This window comes from Falco biarmicus, chromosome 9, assembly GCF_023638135.1.
Source record: "Falco biarmicus isolate bFalBia1 chromosome 9, bFalBia1.pri, whole genome shotgun sequence".
Taxonomy (NCBI): domain Eukaryota; kingdom Metazoa; phylum Chordata; class Aves; order Falconiformes; family Falconidae; genus Falco; species Falco biarmicus.
The window spans coordinates 47,479,521-47,500,726 of record NC_079296.1 but is presented as its reverse complement, the minus strand read 5'-3'; the positions used below and the strand labels follow the sequence as shown (position 1 = coordinate 47,500,726).

The following is a 21,206-nucleotide window of genomic DNA, read 5'->3' as shown; positions in this document are numbered from 1 at the left end:
CATTTGGGCTTTCTCCTGCTCCTTTGTTTCACTCCAGCCAGGTGGAGCCCCTTCATCCATATTGACTGAGGACCTCACATTTTTCAAATGCAGTTATCCTTTCTTTTTCTAAAATGAGAACCATTCGACATAATTTTTAAAGCAAAACTACACAGAAACCAGTGATCATACAAATGCACTATCCTAGGCTAATGATACAGGGAATAAACAGGGAAGAAAACAAATCGTCAGATAAAAACCCCTCAGCGTATACATCCCAAACTATTCCAAATGAATCCATCAACGAGCAGGGAGTTTCATCAACAAGTGAAAAGCTAACGGCACACAAACCTGATGCAGGTACTGACAGGTGGCATGGTCTTGGGTAAATTCAGTAGCAACCTGCACATCTTCTCACTCGAGCTGATGCACCAAAACGTGTAATGCTGAAAAACTCCCCTTCTCATCCTTACGAAGAAGTTCAAAAGCTTATCTATCATCCTGGGGCTAAACAGATGAACGGGATGTGAAGGGGCAGAAGAGGAAGGGGGAGCTGAATCAGGAAGGCCGGTGTGTTTGACAGGGAGGGAAGGGCAGTGGATCAACCATAGCCCCTCACTAGTACCAGCGGTAACCCCACAGCAGGCCTAAGGACAGCATCTGCCACACATGTCCTACACGAGCACCCGACAATGCTCTGGAATCTAAAACACAGTAAAAGGAGGCAAGAGTCAGACCTCTGCTCCTCTACCCATTTTCCCCACCAGCTTTGGCAGCGTCCCAGTGACAATCTTCTGCAGGCACGGAGAACATTTGTGCCCCCAGCCCCAGAACTGTGCTAAGCAAGACAAGACTGCTTTAAATAAAGACAGGCTAATTAGCCTCAGGAAAGCAGCTTACTTGACTCATGTGAAGCCATTCGTCTTAGTACCAGAAAAGGTTATTTTTCATTAACTTGTCACTTTTTACAAGCACATCAACAAATACTTCCATCTCAAATGCAACGATACGGTTGTCAACACATAATACCAGCCAAGAGCCTTTTAAGTGCTGTAAAACCAGACCAACACAATCCAGATATTCCCATGCTTATCCTTCAGACAAGTCCCAAACATTTCTCTTTGCTGGATTTACCAATAAGCTTACATTTTCACCAGTTGTACAACAGGTCTTATAAATGTTAAATCAGATTTGTGGATGTTACAAGAACAAAAAATATTAAAATTGGTAAACTCCTCTTTTATCAGAAAAATTCAATACTCTTCGTTTCCTTTAATGGGGCTCTTATAGCTGAATGCTAAAAGCCTTTTAGTGCATCTGACATCCTGATGCAGTAGAAGGAAGGTGACTTGTGCTTCCAGCTTTGTATTCTTTTTCCGTCTGATTGCGTATTTTACACAACAGTACTTCCTAGCTGCGCTTTAACCAGTCGTACCAGTCTTCAAATGCACAAGCCTAAAGGCTAAATCGCCATTATCCAAATTATGTCACCTGTCAGTAACTCACCTGCTTTCTCAGACAACCTGGATTTCTGAAAATGTATTTACTGCACGTCCTGCCAAGCGCAACTCATTCACCTGCCTCGGTGAGCCTCATGACTCATGTCTCACACGAGCTGTGCCCGGCGCTGAGCGCCCAGCCGCATGGCAGCCACCTCCGCGGCCAGCCTCCAGGCCAGCAGTGCTGCACCGGCTCCCACGCAGCTGCCAGCAGGGATGTGGCACGTGGGCAGACGGCATTTGGCCCGAATGCGGTACGTGCATGAAGTCCTGGGTATGCGCTGACTTCATCTAGAGCAAGAATCTGCAGGATTTCCATCATACGTTGCAGAAAAGCAAAGTCTTAAACAGATGCGGGAGCAATCACATCTTCCATAATTATAGTCCAAGTGCCAGGCTTCGCAGAAACCGCAAAGCTCCATTATTGTAGCACATATAAAATACAATACTCGCTGATTACTCTAATCATCAGTGACTGAAAAGATAATACAGCCACGCACAAACCACTGCTCAGTTAGCTTCATATCTGGGGATGGGGTAGCATGCTTTTTGAAGTGAAAACACCAAACCAACATTTTCAGAGAAACAGGGCTGGGAAAACTGTACCATAATGCTGAATCAATACAATCAATATAATACTGAGGGGGGAAAATGGGCACCAATGCGTAAACTGCTACTTTCAAGACCTACTATTACCATATTTTGAATTTTAAGACACTCATTACTCTGAGAAATACACTTGTATGGCACGTTCAACTAATTCAAAAAGCAATCTGTTACAAGCTAACAGAATGCCTGAACGGTACGCAGATTTTTTTCAGCTTATATTAGCAATTTGCGCCAATTCTTGCTTGCAAACAAATAGGAGACTATTCGTTGTACAGCCAAGCCTTTTCCATTGCTTCTTTTATAAAAAATATCAGCAGGGATGTTCAGAATATTATTTCTTTACGGCCTTGTAAATCATGACAGAAAACATTAAAAGAGTCTTGCAAGATGTATTGCAAAGCATGATCAACAGGGTTTCTCCCCAGGCTCAGGAAGGCGTGGGGAGTAAAGACTTATACCTGCTGTAAGAAAACGCATGCTAAAATATTTACTTTCTTTCAATAATTTATGAGGACTAGAACAGGATTACATATCAGAAGTTATCATTCAGAGATATATCTTCAGATATATCTTTTGAAGTGGTCTTGAAATAGTGGAGAGCCCGGAACAGAACTGCTTGCAGGTGAAGTTAAACATTAGCAAAACCAAGCAGCTGTACATTGAGGAAAAGAAACTGAAAGGTAAAAATAATGAACTGCAGAAACAGTTTCATCTGACAGACAGAAAACCTACTAGGTTATGAAAGCAGTGAGGATCGTGTAACGTGCAAGGACAAAAGAATGGGTAGCGCTTCAGGATTTGTTTTAATGCAGACTGTAACCAGCTAAACAAACCCAGCAGCACATAAAACAAACTTTCAACTTCACTAAGTTTAAGACATTAGAAAAAACTGAGCAATGGCTCTAGAAAGATCAACACGAAAGAAAATGTACAACCTAACACTCAAAAATAGCAAGGAGCTGTGGGAAAAAAAACCAACAGATATGTCACTTCAAAAAGTCCTTGCAGAACTTTGCTGAGCTAAAACACAATGAAGAATATAATCTGTTACAATGACCAAGGAAAATACGGCTGAAGTTTCTGGGTTTGGATATTCAGGAGCTCGCTGGTGAGAAAGCTCAAACCCTACGTCTGCCAGGCTTACAACCAGGCACTGAAAGCAAACCCCAGCCAAAAGCATCCGAACCCAGGGGGGCAACTAGGGGCAACGGCTGCACACCCACCGCGGGGGGACAGGGCTCCACCAGCGCTCGTCCCTTCATGTCTCCTGCAGAGGAGCCGTGAGCATCGTCTCACTGTACTGTTTTATAGCCCCAAAAAGCAAACTGACACCGAAAGGATTTCCTGGATGCACAGACTGATACCGGGCCTCAGGGAGTAGTGAGAGACGCTGTGCTACAGGCCCACTGTCCGGAGCACAGCAGAAGGGTATTCGCACACCCTGGTTCCCATTCAAAGCATTACAGATCATCTGTATCTTCAGATACTTCTTCCGGGCACTGCCAAATGTTAAAAAGATATAGCAAACAAAATAGCAGGGAGTTGTCAGCTATTCCTTAGTGGTTCTCAAGCCCCATCTATACAGAACCTTCAAGAGACCAAAAAATTAAATCAAATTCATTCATTACCAGAAATGATAAAAACAAACAATAAAGAACCTCCAAACCCAACCCAGACAAAAGAAAAAGAGAAAAAAAAAAACAAACCCAACATCCCTCCTCTAAGACTGCATCAGTATTGATCAGAAAAATTAAATTTTGTGTGGTTACTGGTTTTTTGCTTGGTTGTTAGTTATGTTTTGTGTGGGTTTGGTGTTTTTTTTTAAACGGGGCATCACATCCACGAGGTAATCCTTTGGTACCTCTGATGTGTCAGGAGTTGAGAGAACACTGTTCATGGTTATGTGTCAACCCACAGCTGCCTGGAAACGGTCACCACAGAAGTCAGTGATGATACATTTAAGCTATTCAGAGTGCTGTTTATGTAAGAGAAAATTATTATTAACAAACATACAAAAATTAGGTAAAGGCATTAAGGATCAAGCCTAGAGACACCTACATAATGAGTGAAGTTACTTCAAGTTTGTGCAAGAGGGTGTAAATTTCCTAAGTTAAAAGTCTTGTTTTGAGTCAACTGAACAGGTGCTTAGTTTACATCAAAGGATGAGAAAATCACACAGGAAATAAACCTATAAAAAGAGGTTTAATTCAATTATTGAGGCCAAATCTTAGAGGAAAATGACTTCTGAATAGAGAGGCTGATTAGTGAGGAGGTGGAACGTTGAAAGCAGTCACTGCAGGACAGAAAGTCATTCATTTGTGGCCTTTCAGCAGGTGTAATATTGTCACTTATTCCTTTGTCAGTACGTGTTAACTGTTGAGGTTTCTTTCCCAAACACACGTTTCCCGTTTGTGTTCGTCAAAAAAAGCAAGAAATACAATGAGAGATTCCTATAGGCTGTCAGAGGAAATAAATAAATCACTCTTTCAGACAAGGAAGGGGTGTTTATCTTTGAAAGAGTATCATAAACCACACCTACAACTGAACACTTCCCATGAAGAGGGAAAACGATTACTTTGTTACACACAGTTGTAGAACATCCAAAGCGATAAACTGAAATCACAACAACACAAAAAGCCAAAATGGCCAGTGTGAATGGGGAATGAAAGAACTACACAGTGTGGGGAAGGGATTGTCGTCTGGTGGGAGGTGGGTAACTTTTGCTGTGGAGTAAGAATTAGGGGTCTCCGATTAAGTAACTTGAAATGCAATTAGTGGAAAACTATCTGCAAATAACCTGTTGAGCTGATAAACTAACAAAGGGTTAAGCTAGGAAATAGTGTCGGTTGAAGTCAAAGTTGGCCAAGTTGGGTGGGGACAGATACATGACCACACAGGGCTGCAAGAAAAAGTCATCAAGTTGTAGCGGCAATGGTGGGGGTTGTTACAGACTGGTATGTAAAATCCCGTAGGAAAAGGCAGTACAGTGATGTGAAGAGTGAGAAGCAAGAAAAAAGCCACTTATGACTAAAAAAGCAATACCATTTGCAAAGAACTGAACATCTGCAACAGTAATATAGTCTGTTGAAAGTTAAAAGATAAAGGTGATAATATGCCATGTGGAATGAAGAGGATACAAGATTGACAGCTGTAATCAAAACAATGCAAAGATCTGGCTGTGGAAAGAAGGAAATTACATACAGAGGAAGATGGAAGGATTTTTCCATTCCAAAAATCCTCTCATTAGGGTCTCAGTATAGTTTTAAAGAATGGAAGAGTATGCAATGCCTTTCTGTTAAAACCTCATCGTGAAAAAGCATAACGGAGAGTATCCTCAGAGCCACAGCCTGACTCCTGCATGCAAGCTGCTGGTTTCTAGTAAAAAGTATTTCTTTTTTTAAAAAAAAATAAAATATATATACACACACACACACACAACCACTACCCCCGCTTCCACGCACTGAGGAAGGGAGGAAAAAAAATCACATTTTTAAAGCACTAAAGGAAAATTCTAATGTTTCATTACGTTACCAGGGGAGGTAAAAAATGGCTCTATTCTGGAAACTATAATCCTGTCATGGCATCATATTACTTAGGTCAACAGTGTGTCACCACGGGCTGCAAAAGGAGTATTGGGTATCAGAAGTCTTGAAACATACTCTTTTAAGTCAATTCACAGAGGCTTTTTTAGGTGACATGGGCCAGAACAATAAACTTACCTGGCTATTGTAGAAAGGAGCCTGATTTCGGAAAAAAAGAACAATGAAAGTGATACATGGCTGATATTATATTATCTATAGATGATCTTTCAGAACACAGGCCTTCCCTCTTTCCTCACAGGTCCAGAAAATTATGTGCTGGGATACAGAAAAAATATCTGGTCCAACCCTCCCGTTCAAGCAGGACCACCTAAAGCCAGTTGTCCAGGACTATGTCATTTAAAGTGCAATTCAGTGCTTGGTGAGTATTTATCTTCAAGATCATAAATGTCAAATGACTGAGTGCACTACACAAACTGACACTTTTTTCCCCTTAATCTCTCTCTTTTTTTTTTTTTTTTAAATGGGCTCCTTATTCCGTGTTCTTCTCCTCTCTGTTATCATGACCAGTCAAGTGGGAGACTAGCCAGTGACTGTCACGTATAGCTGCGTTACTGGTTTTTATCCAGTTCCTAAGTGACACTGTTGTTCCGTGCTTGGCACGCCAGGCACTGGATCTCCATAAATAATTATTCTGATGTCAGAGATGCAGGATTGCAGCTCCATTCAGACAGTCTGCCGGGCACGGGGAGTGGGCACATGAAGGATGCTTCTATTTACACACAGAAATCTTTGTCATTAGCCAAGAGCAAAGAGAAAGGAAACACAGAGAGAGCATGACAATCTAATGAGGATTTGTTCCTCTGTGGGGGAAGAAGCACAACGGTGGGTGCAGGGATTACAGCAGTTTGTATCTTGCCTCTTTCTGGAAATAAACAGGGATTATTTGCCCTCAGTACCATCAAAACTACCCATTTTACATGCACAGCATGAACTTTATTAATACATGGGAAAGAAAAGGAAGGAAGCATAAGGGAAAAAAGAAAATATTGTCAAGTAAACCAATTCTGAACCCTGAGGAAAACACACAAGAAAAACTTTTAAAGAGCAATGCCATGTCACACTGTAGTTTTATTTACATATAGATACAAAAGAAAAAAGGCAGATACACCTACGGTCAAGGCAGATGAACCTACAAAGAAGTTTCTTCTCTAAGGCTGCTACACTGCTGCTACCCAGGTGGGAAAAGCAGCTTCCACTCAAGTGCTTATTCTACCACATGCACATGAGGCTGGAAGTTCATTCTTGTTGCATCCCTCATGCCCTGCAAGCCCATCTATGCAGGGAAAGAGAAAAAAATCTTGTGTGACAACACAGTACTTGCGATAGACTAGCCCTAAACTCTTCTTGAGGCACATTATGCAACTTACATCACTCCTCGCTCTCCTCTTGTATGAGGACCATGACATTACTGAAGACTCAGGGAACCCCACGTATCCAGCTGGTGCCCGAACAGAAGCGGCTCCATAGCTGTCCATCCATGCCACTGCCATCTCCTCTTTCAATGGGAGGATCAGAACCACAGAAACAGCCAAGACAGGGGCACACCATGGGTTTATACAGTGATGAAATTATGTTCTCTCATCTTTCCCTCCCCCTTTCCAAATTCTAACACTACGCTTTATTTATTTGACTGAGCCTGAGCCTGTGTTTTCTTAGAACTACCTTTTAAGAACAGTCATCTTAGTACTATTTAAGCTTAGTTCTTAGATCAGGGTCTTTTTCTGGAAAATAAACCAACTGTTATATATACCACCTTCACAAATTAACTCAGAAACCCAGGATAGCTGTAACATGTAGAGTCATCTCCACAGCATCCTGGCTTACTTGGAAGTATTTCAGAAAAAGATCGCTTAATTAAGAATGCTGGCAGCAGAAACCACCTCCAACAATAGCTAGGGTGATTAAGGTTGGAAAGAAAAGACTAAGCACATGGACATAGCCTTGTCTAGTTACTTTTATGAACTACGGAGTCCAAAGTATACAAATGAAATATTGTATTATCTCTCTTAATTAGAAGATGCTAAGATTCACTCTCTGCTTCTCTACCTGGGCTTAATTAGTGGCCTCAATACCCTTCTCTTGGCTTCTGAAAGGTCAAACGTGTAAACGCGTCTCCAAGCTGCTTGGCAAACATAAGCAAGGTAGAGCAGAAAAAATAATTTGTTACATATTAATGAAAAACAGTGTTTTGAACTCAGGAATAATAAAATAGATCCCTTATCTGCCCCATGAACAAGGTTAGCATGAGTGGGGAAATGAAAATACCTCTTTATATACATGTGTGTACGTATAATTACCAATGTCAAACTGAATGTATGCCAAAGTTTACACAGTCTCCCAACCATGAGCTATTTACCTTTTTTCACTGATGCATTCATTTCACAGGCTAAACTCAGCATTTGCACTGCACAGAATTGCCCTTGTAAAAATGTATTGCAATGAGATGGGTACAGAGACGGGGGAAGATGTATGTGAAATTCCCGAAACACTACAGCAACTCAGGATTTGCTGGGATTCCATTCAAATAAGTCACACAAAGCCTTCAGGGAACTGGCATGCAAACAGTTTCAGTTATGATGGTTTGTCATTCAACAAATTGGTCAGTATTAAAATAATCTGACTGCGGCTTCCGAATGACTTGCAAACATGTCTATTAGGATATGTTTTTTATTAAGCAAAGAAATTTTGCTATTGATATTAGACCACATGAAAAATATTATCTCTTGCAGAACAAGATGTGAGGGAGAGAAAATGGTTGGGGGAAAAATTGTACTCATTAATAAGAAGTCTATAATCAGACTAGAAAACAAACATGCCAGCCACAAACAAAGAATTCCCCTGGCTGTTAATGTATTAAATATTAAATAGCTAACTCACTTTAATCATTTGAAAAAACAAAACTGTGGAGAAAACTAGATCACAAGTTTTGTTTAGTAGCGGGTCACTTAATTTTGGGGTTAGACATAACTTTGATCACCACCACACACCAAAGGCAGAAAAACACTTCCAAGGACAGCCCCTTACGTAAAACACACAGATCAGGATTCAATATAAATTTCAATATTTTAAAACATGAACAAAACATACTTTGGGAAGAATTCACTTCCGACTCATATATGGGAACAATGCATGTCCTAGAAGTAAAATACCAAATTCTAAATAAGCATTCAGAAACAGGAATCCCACACTTGTGTAAGGTACTGTGCCGCAAAAAATTAATAAAACAAAACAGAGGCCATGTCTCTGTAGCTTGCAAGTGGTCACTGTTTAAGTAAAAAATCTTCTTCATGATAGCAAACATCAGCTGTTCATCTACCTACTTTTACTTCCAAAATTATAAAAGGTCAGACAGTGCATTCACAGTTAAAAAAACCTGCACACACCAAAAGACAAAAAAAAATAAAATAAGACAGTTTTAAGCATACCTTTCCTTTTTAAAATCAGGAACATGGAACTAGAAAGAACCACCTGCATCTTCTCCTATCTTAAACATCGCTTAATCCAATTATTCCACAAACCTACAGCATTTCACCTTAGAAGAACTTCCTTCTTTGGAAGGTTCCTTTGAGTCTGGTTGTCCTAAAACGTTAGGAACTTTTTTTTTTTTTTCCTATTTCCAGCCCCAATTTATTCATAGCAAATTAAATCACATCCTTCCTTCAGGTAATAGCACACAAGTATGATCTTGATAAAAATCAAACTAACATGTCCCAGCCTCCCGTATGTTCAGCAAATAGTTCAGTCAAACCTAAAATCTTGTTCCTGCATGCTGGAGTTAAAAGTTCAGCCCTGACTGCAACAGATGCCTGCCCACAGCCTTCAACAGCCAACTGACTTGCCTGGTGCTGTCAGGGAAGTCTGCAGATGCCTGACACAACACTGGAACTTTAAATATGCAAGAGGCTACATTCCCTGTCCAAGGCAAATGACTTTGACATGGGTTTCACAACAGAAGTGAACAGGAAAACTGACAGCTAGTACAGTTACTCCAAGATCATCTTGTTGGTCGAGGAGTTTTGTCCAAATTTCTTCTTCCTCTTTTTTTTTTTTAATTATTTCGTCTTTCCCAATTACTTTACAAACAGAAAATGAAGCAACTCATTGCATGCAGGGAAAAAAAAGAAAGGGGGTTAAAGCTTCCAGCCACTTCCAAAAGCATAAAAGGCTAACAACCTTGGGTAATAATATTTTTAATTTCTACAATGTCTTTTACTCTGATTTCAATTTTCACATTTGCATATATATATACACACACATATATGCAAGTGTATACATATTTTTATATGCATAGACTTTTTTGCACCATTTCACTAAATAACTCAAAGCATAGTTAAAATCATCTAATGTATCCAAAAGTAACAATTTTATTGGCAACAACTGCATACAGCCATGAAAAGGATTATCTTGCACTACACAAAAGGTGTGTAACTTCTCCCTGATGAAGATGCATGGTTACATTTTATAGTTCAACTTCTTTTATTTTAGGACTGGAATCCCTCTGCCCTTCCCGATGGCAACCATAGAAACTTGTTCTCCCAATTCCCAAAAGACACGCTCATCAGGTCATTCGATTAATACTTTACTCACCGATGCTACTCAGAGAACTGCTGCTTTCAGAATCAGAAGGCATGATGGACAGCACACTGTACGTAGATCCTAAAATTAGAAAAACAAAAACAGTATTACTTTTTCCCCCCCTCTTAAGTTCCTTTCCCCAAACCAAGCTAAACATACAATTTCTTGATACTGTAAGATGCCAAACATTAAATTAGAGAGAACACGCATCACTAATCCATAAAATGCTAAAAGGAAAAGTATAATTTGTAAATGAACATTGCACTGAGTGCTGAGTAGGAAATCATTTTGGATAAAATGGTAAAAATGAGTTCAGCAACACACTTTACTAATACAATGGTTATTTCAGAAAAACTGCAAATAGAGTTTCGCCTCTACTACATTACAAAGATTATGAGTGATACCTGTGACAACAGAGTTATTTCAGTTTTGTATCTTTGTATATGTACTAGCTCCTATTTTGCTGTATAACCGATTTCTATTCTTATCATCAAATTTCCTTCAGACTTAGAAATTTCATTTCACTGGTGAACAAACCATGCTTGCATCCATTTGCAACTTTCAGTACCTGACCTTAAAAGCAAGGACCTACAGAGCTATCTGCTGTTACCGACAATCTCAAGTTTTTTCACATATTAATAGATCAATAGACAGAGGCGTCTTTATTTGAGCTGTTTTAGCAGTATGCTAGACTTTGCTTACCAGAAGAACTAGAAAAACAGGTCCTACTTCAAAACCTTACAGACTAAACAGCTCCGCCATCCCTCACGAAGAGGATAAACGCCCCGCAGTAAAGGCAGGGAGTGATTACGTGCAGAAGTGATCTGAAATCTGCTCCATTGCCAGCGCTAGCTGGGATGCGAGACCTGTCTTCACAACCGCCAAGCTCAAAGACAGTTTCAACACTTCCAAGAGCCGCCTTTCCTACAGTCCTCCTCCTTAAGTTTCAATACTACTTTCTCCCACTCTCTTTGAAATTAAGGAAAAAATGCTGAGAAGTAGCACGAGATTAAACACATGGATCTACCTTTGAAATACATTAAAGAAAGGACAGGATGCAAAGTAAGAAAGAAATCCTAGTTTTTGCTCATCTCCTCTGCTTCTTGTCTACAGACATGACATCTATAACTACCACAGTGTTAGGTGAAGGAAAAACAAGATGTGATAAAATAAATTTACTGACAAAGTGAACAATAACAACAAAGTGAATTTAAAAATGCAAACACGCTTGGGGTCCAACCTCCAGCTAGTAAAAGTGACACGGACCCCAACTTTATTGGGGTATGTTTGTTTATCTTGACAAAGAGTGAGGCTCCTACGTTTGCTAAAAGGAGTGATATCTAGGCTAAAGCAAACTGAAACAAGTAGATGAACGTAAGGAAAAAGTCCTTCCAAACAAATCCTCTGGATTTATTAGCAGACATGGCAGAAAAGAAGTACCAGAAAAGGAACTGAGTCTTGAAGTAGACTGTTTAACCTGACAAATCCCTGTGAGAAATGATTCAAAATATACTGGTTAAAAAAACCTTCTAGATGATTGCACGGGATCTAAGTTTTTTGTTACGTGCTGATTTTTAAATGAAATATATGACAAGCATGTCACTGACACACCAGCTTCATAAAAAAAAAATAATCTGCTGTGAATTTTTGCTTCCATTTCAAGCATTTTCACATAATAATTTAAGCTGTGGCCCAATTTCATTTAAAGCTTATTAAAAGCAAAATCATTTCTGCACTAATTAAAATCAACCTCTTTGCATATTCTAAACTTGTATGACTTGCAGTATTTCTTGCAGTCTGGACTAAAAGGATTAGAATATTAAGGGAAGCTGAAAAAAGCAGTATATTAAACAAAGTAGGACATCTTTGACGACAGACAACACGTACCAAGATTGTATCAAAACTGCGTGGGACTCAAGCACAATAAAATCTTGTGCCAAGAAGTGACACCTCATTATACTCGGCAACTTAAAGCAAAATCACCCAGATGCTCTAAAAGATAGGAGTCCCATACCTAAACCAATTTTTACTGATCGTTAGCTGCTTTAGCTTCTTTTTGAAGAGAGCAGACAAAAAAGACTCAAAACCTTCTCATCTTAGCTGATCTTGCTTTTATTTGTCTTCAAGAAGCACTGATTCTCTCCACCTTCTTTTCCTGTGTTAAAAGCCAGAGCCAAGACTTAAAACGAGTTAAATCCTGCTCTCTGGAATAGATTGAAAGGTTTTGCGAAGCTGACTTCATCAATGGAGACATATGACTCTCCCTAGCGACGTTCTTAAAACATCAGCTCAGATTTGTCAATGCAAGATCCGGTATGCATGGCATGTTATCACAAGGAAACGTACAATTGTGAAGAGGGGAGGAATCATCTGACCCATTCATAATTCCTCCCTGCTAACAACCACAACAACAAAATGAAATAATGAAATAATAATAAAAAAAATAATCTAGTGACATTTGTCTGGCTCCCAAGGCTGTTTGTGGGTATGTTTACTTTTGTTTGCTTTTAAAATACGCAGGATATGAGTCCATTATCCGCAACACGTGCCACCTCTGTCATCAGAGGCAGTATTAGTAAGCATCAGAAACAACACCCAGAGGATTCTACACAGCTTTCCCAGTATTAAAATTAATCTTCACGTACTGAACTGACAGACATCCACATATTCAATTCGGGCTAAAGTAGCACTGTACTTGACATATTCCGCTTGATCAAACCAGAAACACCTCAGTAGTACCTGAAAGTGCTCTGAGATTCCTCCTCACAAATGAAAACGCTCAAAATCATCCCAACAGGAACTCAGGTACAGGCAAAAAGGCAAGGAAAAAGCCCCAGCTATTTCTTATAACCAAAGGCACTAGAACACCCTGTTAATTCATGAGCTATACAACCACAGTATTTTAAGAAATTTGTTGCAAAACCTTTCCCCCCTGCCCTTGCCAAGCAATTTTCCACTTAATTTTAAATACTTAAAACTTTCTCACTGTCCATCTCGTCAAACTGCACAAAAAATAAGATCAGAACACAGAACCCAACAAGAAGCCATGACTACTTTTTCAGGTTCAAAGTGCTTCACACCCAGGGGTTCACCCGCCTTTCACCACACTTTCCCAAATATTGGTCTTTCATATTTTTCCACTAGTATTCACCTCGCATGCCAAAGTCCCTGCTACATTTTATTTCAATTCACTGACTCCTAACAATCACTGACATAGGCTTTAAGATCAAAATTACAACTTGAAATGACAGAATTTTGACAAACAAAATAGATAATACTCAAACTTAATTTATTAATAATAATAATAAAAAAAAAGTGACCTGTCTTTTACAGATACATATTCGTACAGAGAGGAAGAAGAGCGCAAGCATCCTGTCTGTGCATGGCAGACTTGCTTTTGGGGCATTTCTTTTTTAGTCATCCAGATTTAAGCCTCGGATCAGTTCCTGGCTGTATTAAACAGCTTTGGCAGAACAGAGGGACTTCGAAACTGCTACAGTATATACTCGAGAATCTCAAGAATCCCATTTCCTTCTATTTTCAATAACTAGAGCAAGTCAAATTTCCTTAATTTATTACGGTCTTTATTAGTCAGATGACAGGAAGGCCACTTAAAAACTTGCAAGTTCAGCAAAGGAACTAGTTTAACTGTGGAAAGCCATCTCCAGGGACAGCAGAAGAACTGGATTCCACTTTGCCACCATCTTTCACACAATGTCCACATGGCAAGGGTGATGTGTGTTTTCCTTGTTAAGGAGGACGGTGACAGGGAAGAGTTACGTGTCCTAACAAGACACCAACTGTCTAACCAAGCAAGTTCCTCGTCAGCAATGCCAAGTCTCAACTGCTAGAATCAAATTGTTAGCACAAAATTAGAACATTTCTCTCATTTGTCTTTCTAACCTTTGAACTGTGAAGCACCACGTAATACCGGGCATCACCTGTACTTCAAGGAGAGACCAAAAAAACCAAGCCAGCTAATCGCAAAGTAAAGCCTCCAAAAGAAGCTTGCGCTTGGTACCTTCTGCCAGAAAGCAGCACACAGGATCAAGTATAATATCTTCTAAGACTAAATGCTAATTATTTTCTGAGAAAAAACACACTGTGTTCAAATTTCATTGTAGGCTGAACGTCAGGATTGCCACGGCTGTGTAGCACCTTCTCCTCCTCTGTACAAATACGTGCACGCAGGCAGGCTCTGCTGGTGGCTCTACAGCACAGCGCATTCCAGGGACTGCAGTGGCAAAAGAAGACACAGGGACTCAGCTTTCCAGAATTCATTGCACAGATGCTTTCAATCCATTAATTTTTTTTTCAAAACTTATATTTTGCTTTCAAATATTTACAGAACTGTATCTATCTGAAAGAAGGCTATTTCATCTTCCAAAACGTGCTATATTAACTAAATGACTGCGTAGGAATAAGACTAATTACTCCATCAGATACACACCTCCAGCACAGGGCTGGAGAGACAGGTATACTGAACCTGTTTGAGTGGGTGAAGAACCAGGGTTGAATTCAAGGAGCATTAGGTGTTTCATCCCCAAGATGGGGAGTGCTCTGGTCTTAGCTGCCCAGCTCTGGGCACGTCACCCCTCTTGAAGGATCGCGTTCAGATCTGCAGTACGGCTGACTCCTAAATCAAGCATGTTGTCTTAACTAGGAACACTTAACTCACAAGGGCTGAGCCTAGGAGGAGCGCTTCACCGGCACAAATTTCTTTGCTACACCTCTGCTTTTAAGGATGACATTAAACACCCCTCCATGCTCCCCGGCTGCAAATTTCCATTGTTAATTAAAATCTGCTCTTCCTCCCACCTCCCTTCCGAGCACAGTGACTGCCAGCTGATTCAACTCCTTGTCAGCAAATGATTTTTCTGATGGAGGTCCAACGCACCAGATGAGAGGGCAGTGTGACAAACATTTGTTTATCCACATCTCCGTGCAGCAAACCCAAATGACTTTGGCAGGACTCCTGCTTGCTGTGGGGGAGCGAAAAAGTTTGATTAGAACTGGAAGTGACCCAGATGACAACGTTCCCATTGCCTTCACAACGAACAAAACTGCCCAAGGAGCTTAAGATCCCATGATGTGCCATGCTCTGTCTCTGACGCTATCCTTCTCTTGGCAGCCTGTGCAGCCAGGTTTGTCACAAAGAGCAAGACACAGTCATTTCTTGCAAGTTGTGTGACATTCAGATACTAAACTCTGACCTCACACAAACCCTTCAATGGGGTATTTTCTTCCGTCCATGTCATACTTATTTCAGATGTTCCATAGCCATTTACCTTTAAAGATAGGAGTATCTCCAAGAACAAAGGTACAAACTTGGCAGTAAAGGAAAAATGGTGGTAGAGGTCACATCGGCTAAAGTTTGCTGCCTCTTCCCCCATCTGCTTTTAAACATGGCTGTTACTTATTCTGCACACCTACAGGTCCTTCATGCTGTGCCCTCTGGCATAAAATCTTCTTAATTTTAGAACACCATGAAAACTAAATGAACATTAAACAGATTTTTAAATAATTAAGCAGCTAAAAATTCACAATTTTTACTTCCCAGATGCCTCAGTGTGGAACACCTTCACAGAGACAGGGTCAAAAAGTTCATTTTCCTTTTACAATGGAGAAAACATTGTACAACAACCTGTTTAAGAAATATCAAGATATTAATATTAAATGTATGGGTTTAGAAAAGATAGACATTTTAGTGCTTAAGCCATCATTCAATTCCAAGTGATTAAACTTGTGATAAACTCTTGTTGAGGACAGAAACTTCACACATAAACAAGGACTTTGGCACCTTCCTCTGAAACACGGTGAAAACCAGCACTGGTGACAGAATAACAAGTCAGGCTGATTCTGATTTAATATGACAATTTCTGTGTAGGTTTAGATTCAGAAAACTTAAGTAACCTGCTGGAGGCCAGAGACATCAGTAAAGAAGCCCTGAGTTCAGATGCTTCACGTCCTAGCCGTCAGTCACAGTCAAGTACAGCATTTGACCTTCAGCTGTTAAAAACAACGCTACACAAATATCTGTAAAATTCCTCTTTTCTTAGCAGCATCTGTTCAAAACACTTCATAGTAGTATAAACCCACAGACTGACATTTCTAAACATGTATTCCTAAGTGCACCCTCTCTTAGAGGTATTTTTTTTCTTTAGCCAGGAAGCAATACAGTGATCTATGCTGAAAAGAATTTCCAACCTATCTTTAAGATATCAGAAATCTCATGTCACTGGACTACTGGTGGTGCATCTCACTGCATTGTGAATTATTAAAGGAAGCAGATGTTGGTGCCTTCCATAAAAAAAAAGCAGAAGAGTGGCAGTGAGAAAATAAGAGGAAAGGCTGAGAGGCAAGACAACGAGGTAGTTCGTTACCACTACGTTACTTTACCATTAGGATACATCCGCTGCTGTCCACATACTTCATTAGCGTTACTTGTTCTCATTTGCTGCATTGTGAGCAGTGGGTCAAATCATCGTCTTTTGACATAAAGAAGCACAGAAAAGATTACAAGTCTTAACAGATCTGAATTTGCACAGCTTGATTCACAAAACACATAAGATGACAGTGCTTCAGCTGACAGCATTCAAGCCATTTTGCCTAATAAAGCCTTAAAGAGGTGGGACAGAGGAGCCAAGCTACCAGGAAATTTTATTAGCAGGACAGCAGCTATTACCAGCTGGTAAATGGAAGCCAAGAGCTACAAAAGCTTATGACTCCTTAAAAAACAAACAAAACCACACCTAAGTATATCAAGTCAGCTAGAAATCATGTCCCTTGCTACCTTCCAATCTTCCATTTCTTTCTTTGCAATTTATATAACGACTAATTTCATCTCTTGCACTCTGTGAAACCATATCAGAAGTGATAAATTATATCTGCTGGAGCAGTTGGACCAAAGATGTAATCATAACCGCTGCTGCTATTGTTTATTCAAAAAGTCCTGCAGCAATTCAGGTTCAGAAAACCAGAAACAACTGCTTTAACCTTTGTCTTCTTGCTTTTTGACTGGGATGGCTTTTAACCATGTTAGTGAGTGCATTTTGTCTTGACAAGTCATTTGTCTCCAACACTCCATTTCAGCTAAGAAGAACTGCAACAGCAAATGGCCATTGCCCTCCTCTTACAGCCCTGAATTTCCATTAGGTAGTGCAGCGAGATGGGTTATGATTTTTCAACAGCTATTTTAAGGCTAACAGCAACATAGCTAGCTACTGCGAAAATATCAGCATGCAAACCTACATTATTCAGATCCCGGCAAAAGAACAACTTACAGTTTGTAGAGCTGCATGCACTCCCTTCACTGCTAACTTTCTTACAAAAGAAATGCATATTTTTTTAGGCTGACATTCAAAAGGCCAAGAAAAGAATAACTGGCTCCAGATTCTTTAACCTCAGCATTTAGCAATGATAGAAAAAACCTGCATTTAAAGCCAAGTCTTAGTAAAACTGCAATGCAGGTAGGTGAAACAAATTGTCATTTATTTCAGCTCAGGTGGATTGTACAGGTGGTCCTTCCATTATTACCAAAGCAGCAGTGCCGTCTTCTGTTCGACCAACATGATGTGGTATTATAACAGCTGACTACCTTATCAAGTACCAAAATCAGTTTTATGAATTATTTTTAGTATACCCGCTTTAACAATGCCAGTTAACCTATTCCAGGAAAATCCACCGCTGTTCCACTGGTACCATCTACCTCACCCACGGAGCGTCTGCAAACTCCCCTTTGCTCTTCTCTGTATCAGTGGTCAAAGCACATCCCCGTTCTGCCCACTCTTACACCCAGCCTGGTCCCATTTGGTCCCAGCTGCCTATTCCTCTACACTGTCCGAATAGATTGTGGTAACTCAGAGCTGCCTATTTCTAAAAAAGTTTCTCATCTGCCCTGTATCTAGATCATGATCGGCTTTCATCTGTCAGACATTTAGAAAATGTCATTTTCAAGGCCACTGCTCAGTCGTCCTGGTCCATTTTCTGAGTTTCATTGACAAGTATATGGCAGATGAGAGTTAAGGCACCTTGACAACGACGAAGTAAAGGAATTGTGCAAAGTGGAGGAAGTGTCCCAAGTATGTTGCTCTGCTACAAATGGTCTCTGTCCACAGAACTCACACTCCAGACCTGCTGAACCTGATACTGACTACTAGAGCTCTTCGGGCTCTAATCGCACGGTATGTGAACAGCCAGCTGGGCAGCTCCAGACACCAACGAAGCTGAGACGCGATCTGGACTCCTCCTAGGCCGTGACTGAAGGGTGCCATTGCTCACCACAACTGCAGAAAAAGCAGGTGAATTGGGAAATACGACAAGTCATCCGGAAAAGTCCACCCCAATCCCATTTAACGCTGGGGTACGAAACTTGTTAGCAATATCACTGAGTTGAGTCACAACTCTTAAGAATAAGGAAATATTATGCATCCATTCTTATTCTGGAGGAAAAAGGAATAGAGAGATGATGGACCATGTCACATGTCACAATTTGGGCTGGGAACGGACAGCTCAGACTGTTCTTCCCTTTCATTGAACTTTGACAGAAATAGTATCCCTGAACGCATTCAAACTCCTTGCTAGCTCCTTTTAACCCCAGATAACAATATATCCACACCTATTTTTCCTAGCACACTAACCAGTTCTTAAAAGTTTGAAGAAAGACTGGTTGGTTATCCGTTTTGTTATGCAGCATTCCTTTCAGGGAATGCTCACTTTGCAAAATTATTTCTGTATCTGGAAGCAATTCTTTACATCAAGCTATATTCCAGAAGCTTTGCAAGTAGTCTTGACTGAGATTTCTGGAGGATGATGCTGTCCACCATTTGCAACGGACCCTAGAAGATTTAAGTGAAAGGAAATTATGTTCAGAAAATACCCACACGCTATGCAGTCAAAAGGAAGGAACTGTTGCGGGATGAAGATGGTAAATACTACACCCCTACAAATGCATTCTCAATCAGCAAAAGATGCCTTACTAAATTCGCAATGGTGACAATTAAGAGATTTGAACTTCACTGAGTTTGCACAGACATACACAGAACTTTGTAGCACGTTATTTCATCAAATAATCGGGCACTCAGGTAATATGAATGGCAAAATAAAATTTAGGAATAGTATTATTAACTCTGCAACTAAATGCTATATTTAAAAGTTAATTGAAATTTTGGAATTAAATCAAAGTACCTACCTAATTACGTTTGTAAAGAGGCCATGCCATAAAAAAAAAAAAAAAAAAACCAAACCAAAAACAGAAAGGAAAAAGTAACTACAGGTATTTAAACCTCCAGACACTGACACTCAAGAGACTAGAGATCTACCAGGTAACAAGGAAACCAAGCACTAATTCTTCAAGACTAGCCTCTTAACACATCCAGCCCTTTCATTAACACACTGTAGCTTGCGATGGGGCATTCCCTCTGCAGAAGCGTGGGTGATGAGCGCGTCCATCACGTGCCTAACCTGAGCTTTTTTTTAATCCAAGCTTCGCCCATAACTAACAAGAATCATGGTTCAAACTGTTTTTTTAGGACAAGTCATCAAGAACACACATGTACCTACACCCATCCCTAAACACAGGCTAAATATAAGAACTGATCTGCTTCAATGATAAAGGCACGGTTAAAGCCACATCGCTTTCCTCTTCCGCAGAGATTTTTAAACAAGGACAAAGGGATTTAACATAGTTCTAGCTTACTTCTGCACAGCAGGAGAATTAGGCACACAGGGAAGAAAGCACCTAACATAAACATGACCACGATCACACCAAGGGGTTATGCTATTTACAGCTCAGGAAAAAAAAAAGAAAAAAAAAAAAAAAAAAGGAAAAAAAAGGCCATGTTTAGGCCAGTCCTTTGTGATTCCAAGCACAGAAGTAACATCAAAGTCCAAAGGCTTTTTTTTTCCCTCTCTGCATACTATCCACCTTATCTAAACTTAATTTGCCTATGTACAGCTTAATCTTGTAAAGCCAACTTCTCTGAAAATCCTTCCAATTTCTACAGCCCTAGCACATCAACAAGGACCAAACTTGCAACCAGAAACAGAACAGAGCAGCTGGAACACTCTTCTCAAACAGCGGCTCCTGTTACCCTCCAAGAACTAAACCAGCATCAGATTGAAGCAGCTGTGCTTACACGGCATCTCCTTATATGCTGTTCTCCATATTAAATGTTATAAATAACAACAATTAGGAAAACTTACGAGCCTGTTATGTCTAGCCTGAATCCCCTATTTCTCTACAACTCACAAACTAGCTCAGGTCTACTGCTCAGTAGGATCGCCAGAGATGTACGAACACAATCACCCAAATTCAGACTTTGTGGGAGCCAATATTCAACACACCTCCTTTGAAGATGAAGTGGCATTATGACATTTGACTTTTTCAAACCATGCACCTCTATATTAAACTGTTTCTGTTACTCTGTATGAAACCTGGCATAATGCTCAAGTAAACTCCTTTCAACCTTGAAAGGAGATGCATGCTCCCCAGCTAAGCCCTGAAAAATGAGTTCTCCTCATACTGCTCTTCATAGCGTGCTTCAATATTCAGCCTCTAAGTATCCCCCCTTCAAGAAAAACAACAGAATAAAGCGTCCCAAGATGGTTTTATTAAGGTATGTCAGAGAAGCACTTTAAATTCAACTTTGTTGTGTTGTTACAATGAAAAAACCTACAAGCACTTTCACACAGAAGAGGGCTCTTCCAAGCTTCTTCTGCCTTTCTGTTTACAGCAATTGTTACTTGAAATGGTAATAGAGCAGATACATGTAAGCTAAATCATTTAATCTAAGATTTCTTGTCTCCTTGACAAGTTTCTTTTTTTTCCGCAACACACTACTTCATTTAAGAAAGCAAAAGCAAGGAAGAAGAAAACATACAGCTTTTTTTTGTTCCCCTCCTAGTGCTCTAGAGCGGGAAACCCTGTTGCTAGCAGTAATTA

General features: G+C 40.1%; 1 protein-coding gene across 3 annotated transcripts in view; it reads right to left on the bottom strand.

Annotated features, from left to right (window-relative positions):
* Positions 1 to 21,206, bottom strand: part of DLG5 (discs large MAGUK scaffold protein 5) — a 109,808-nt gene that overhangs the window by 57,752 nt on the left and 30,850 nt on the right. For all 3 annotated transcript variants that reach the window (XM_056351840.1, XM_056351837.1, XM_056351839.1), the window contains exon 2: positions 10,277 to 10,345. In XM_056351840.1, coding sequence (XP_056207815.1) covers positions 10,277 to 10,345 — 69 coding nt within the window. The remainder of the gene's footprint in view (positions 1 to 10,276; positions 10,346 to 21,206) is intronic.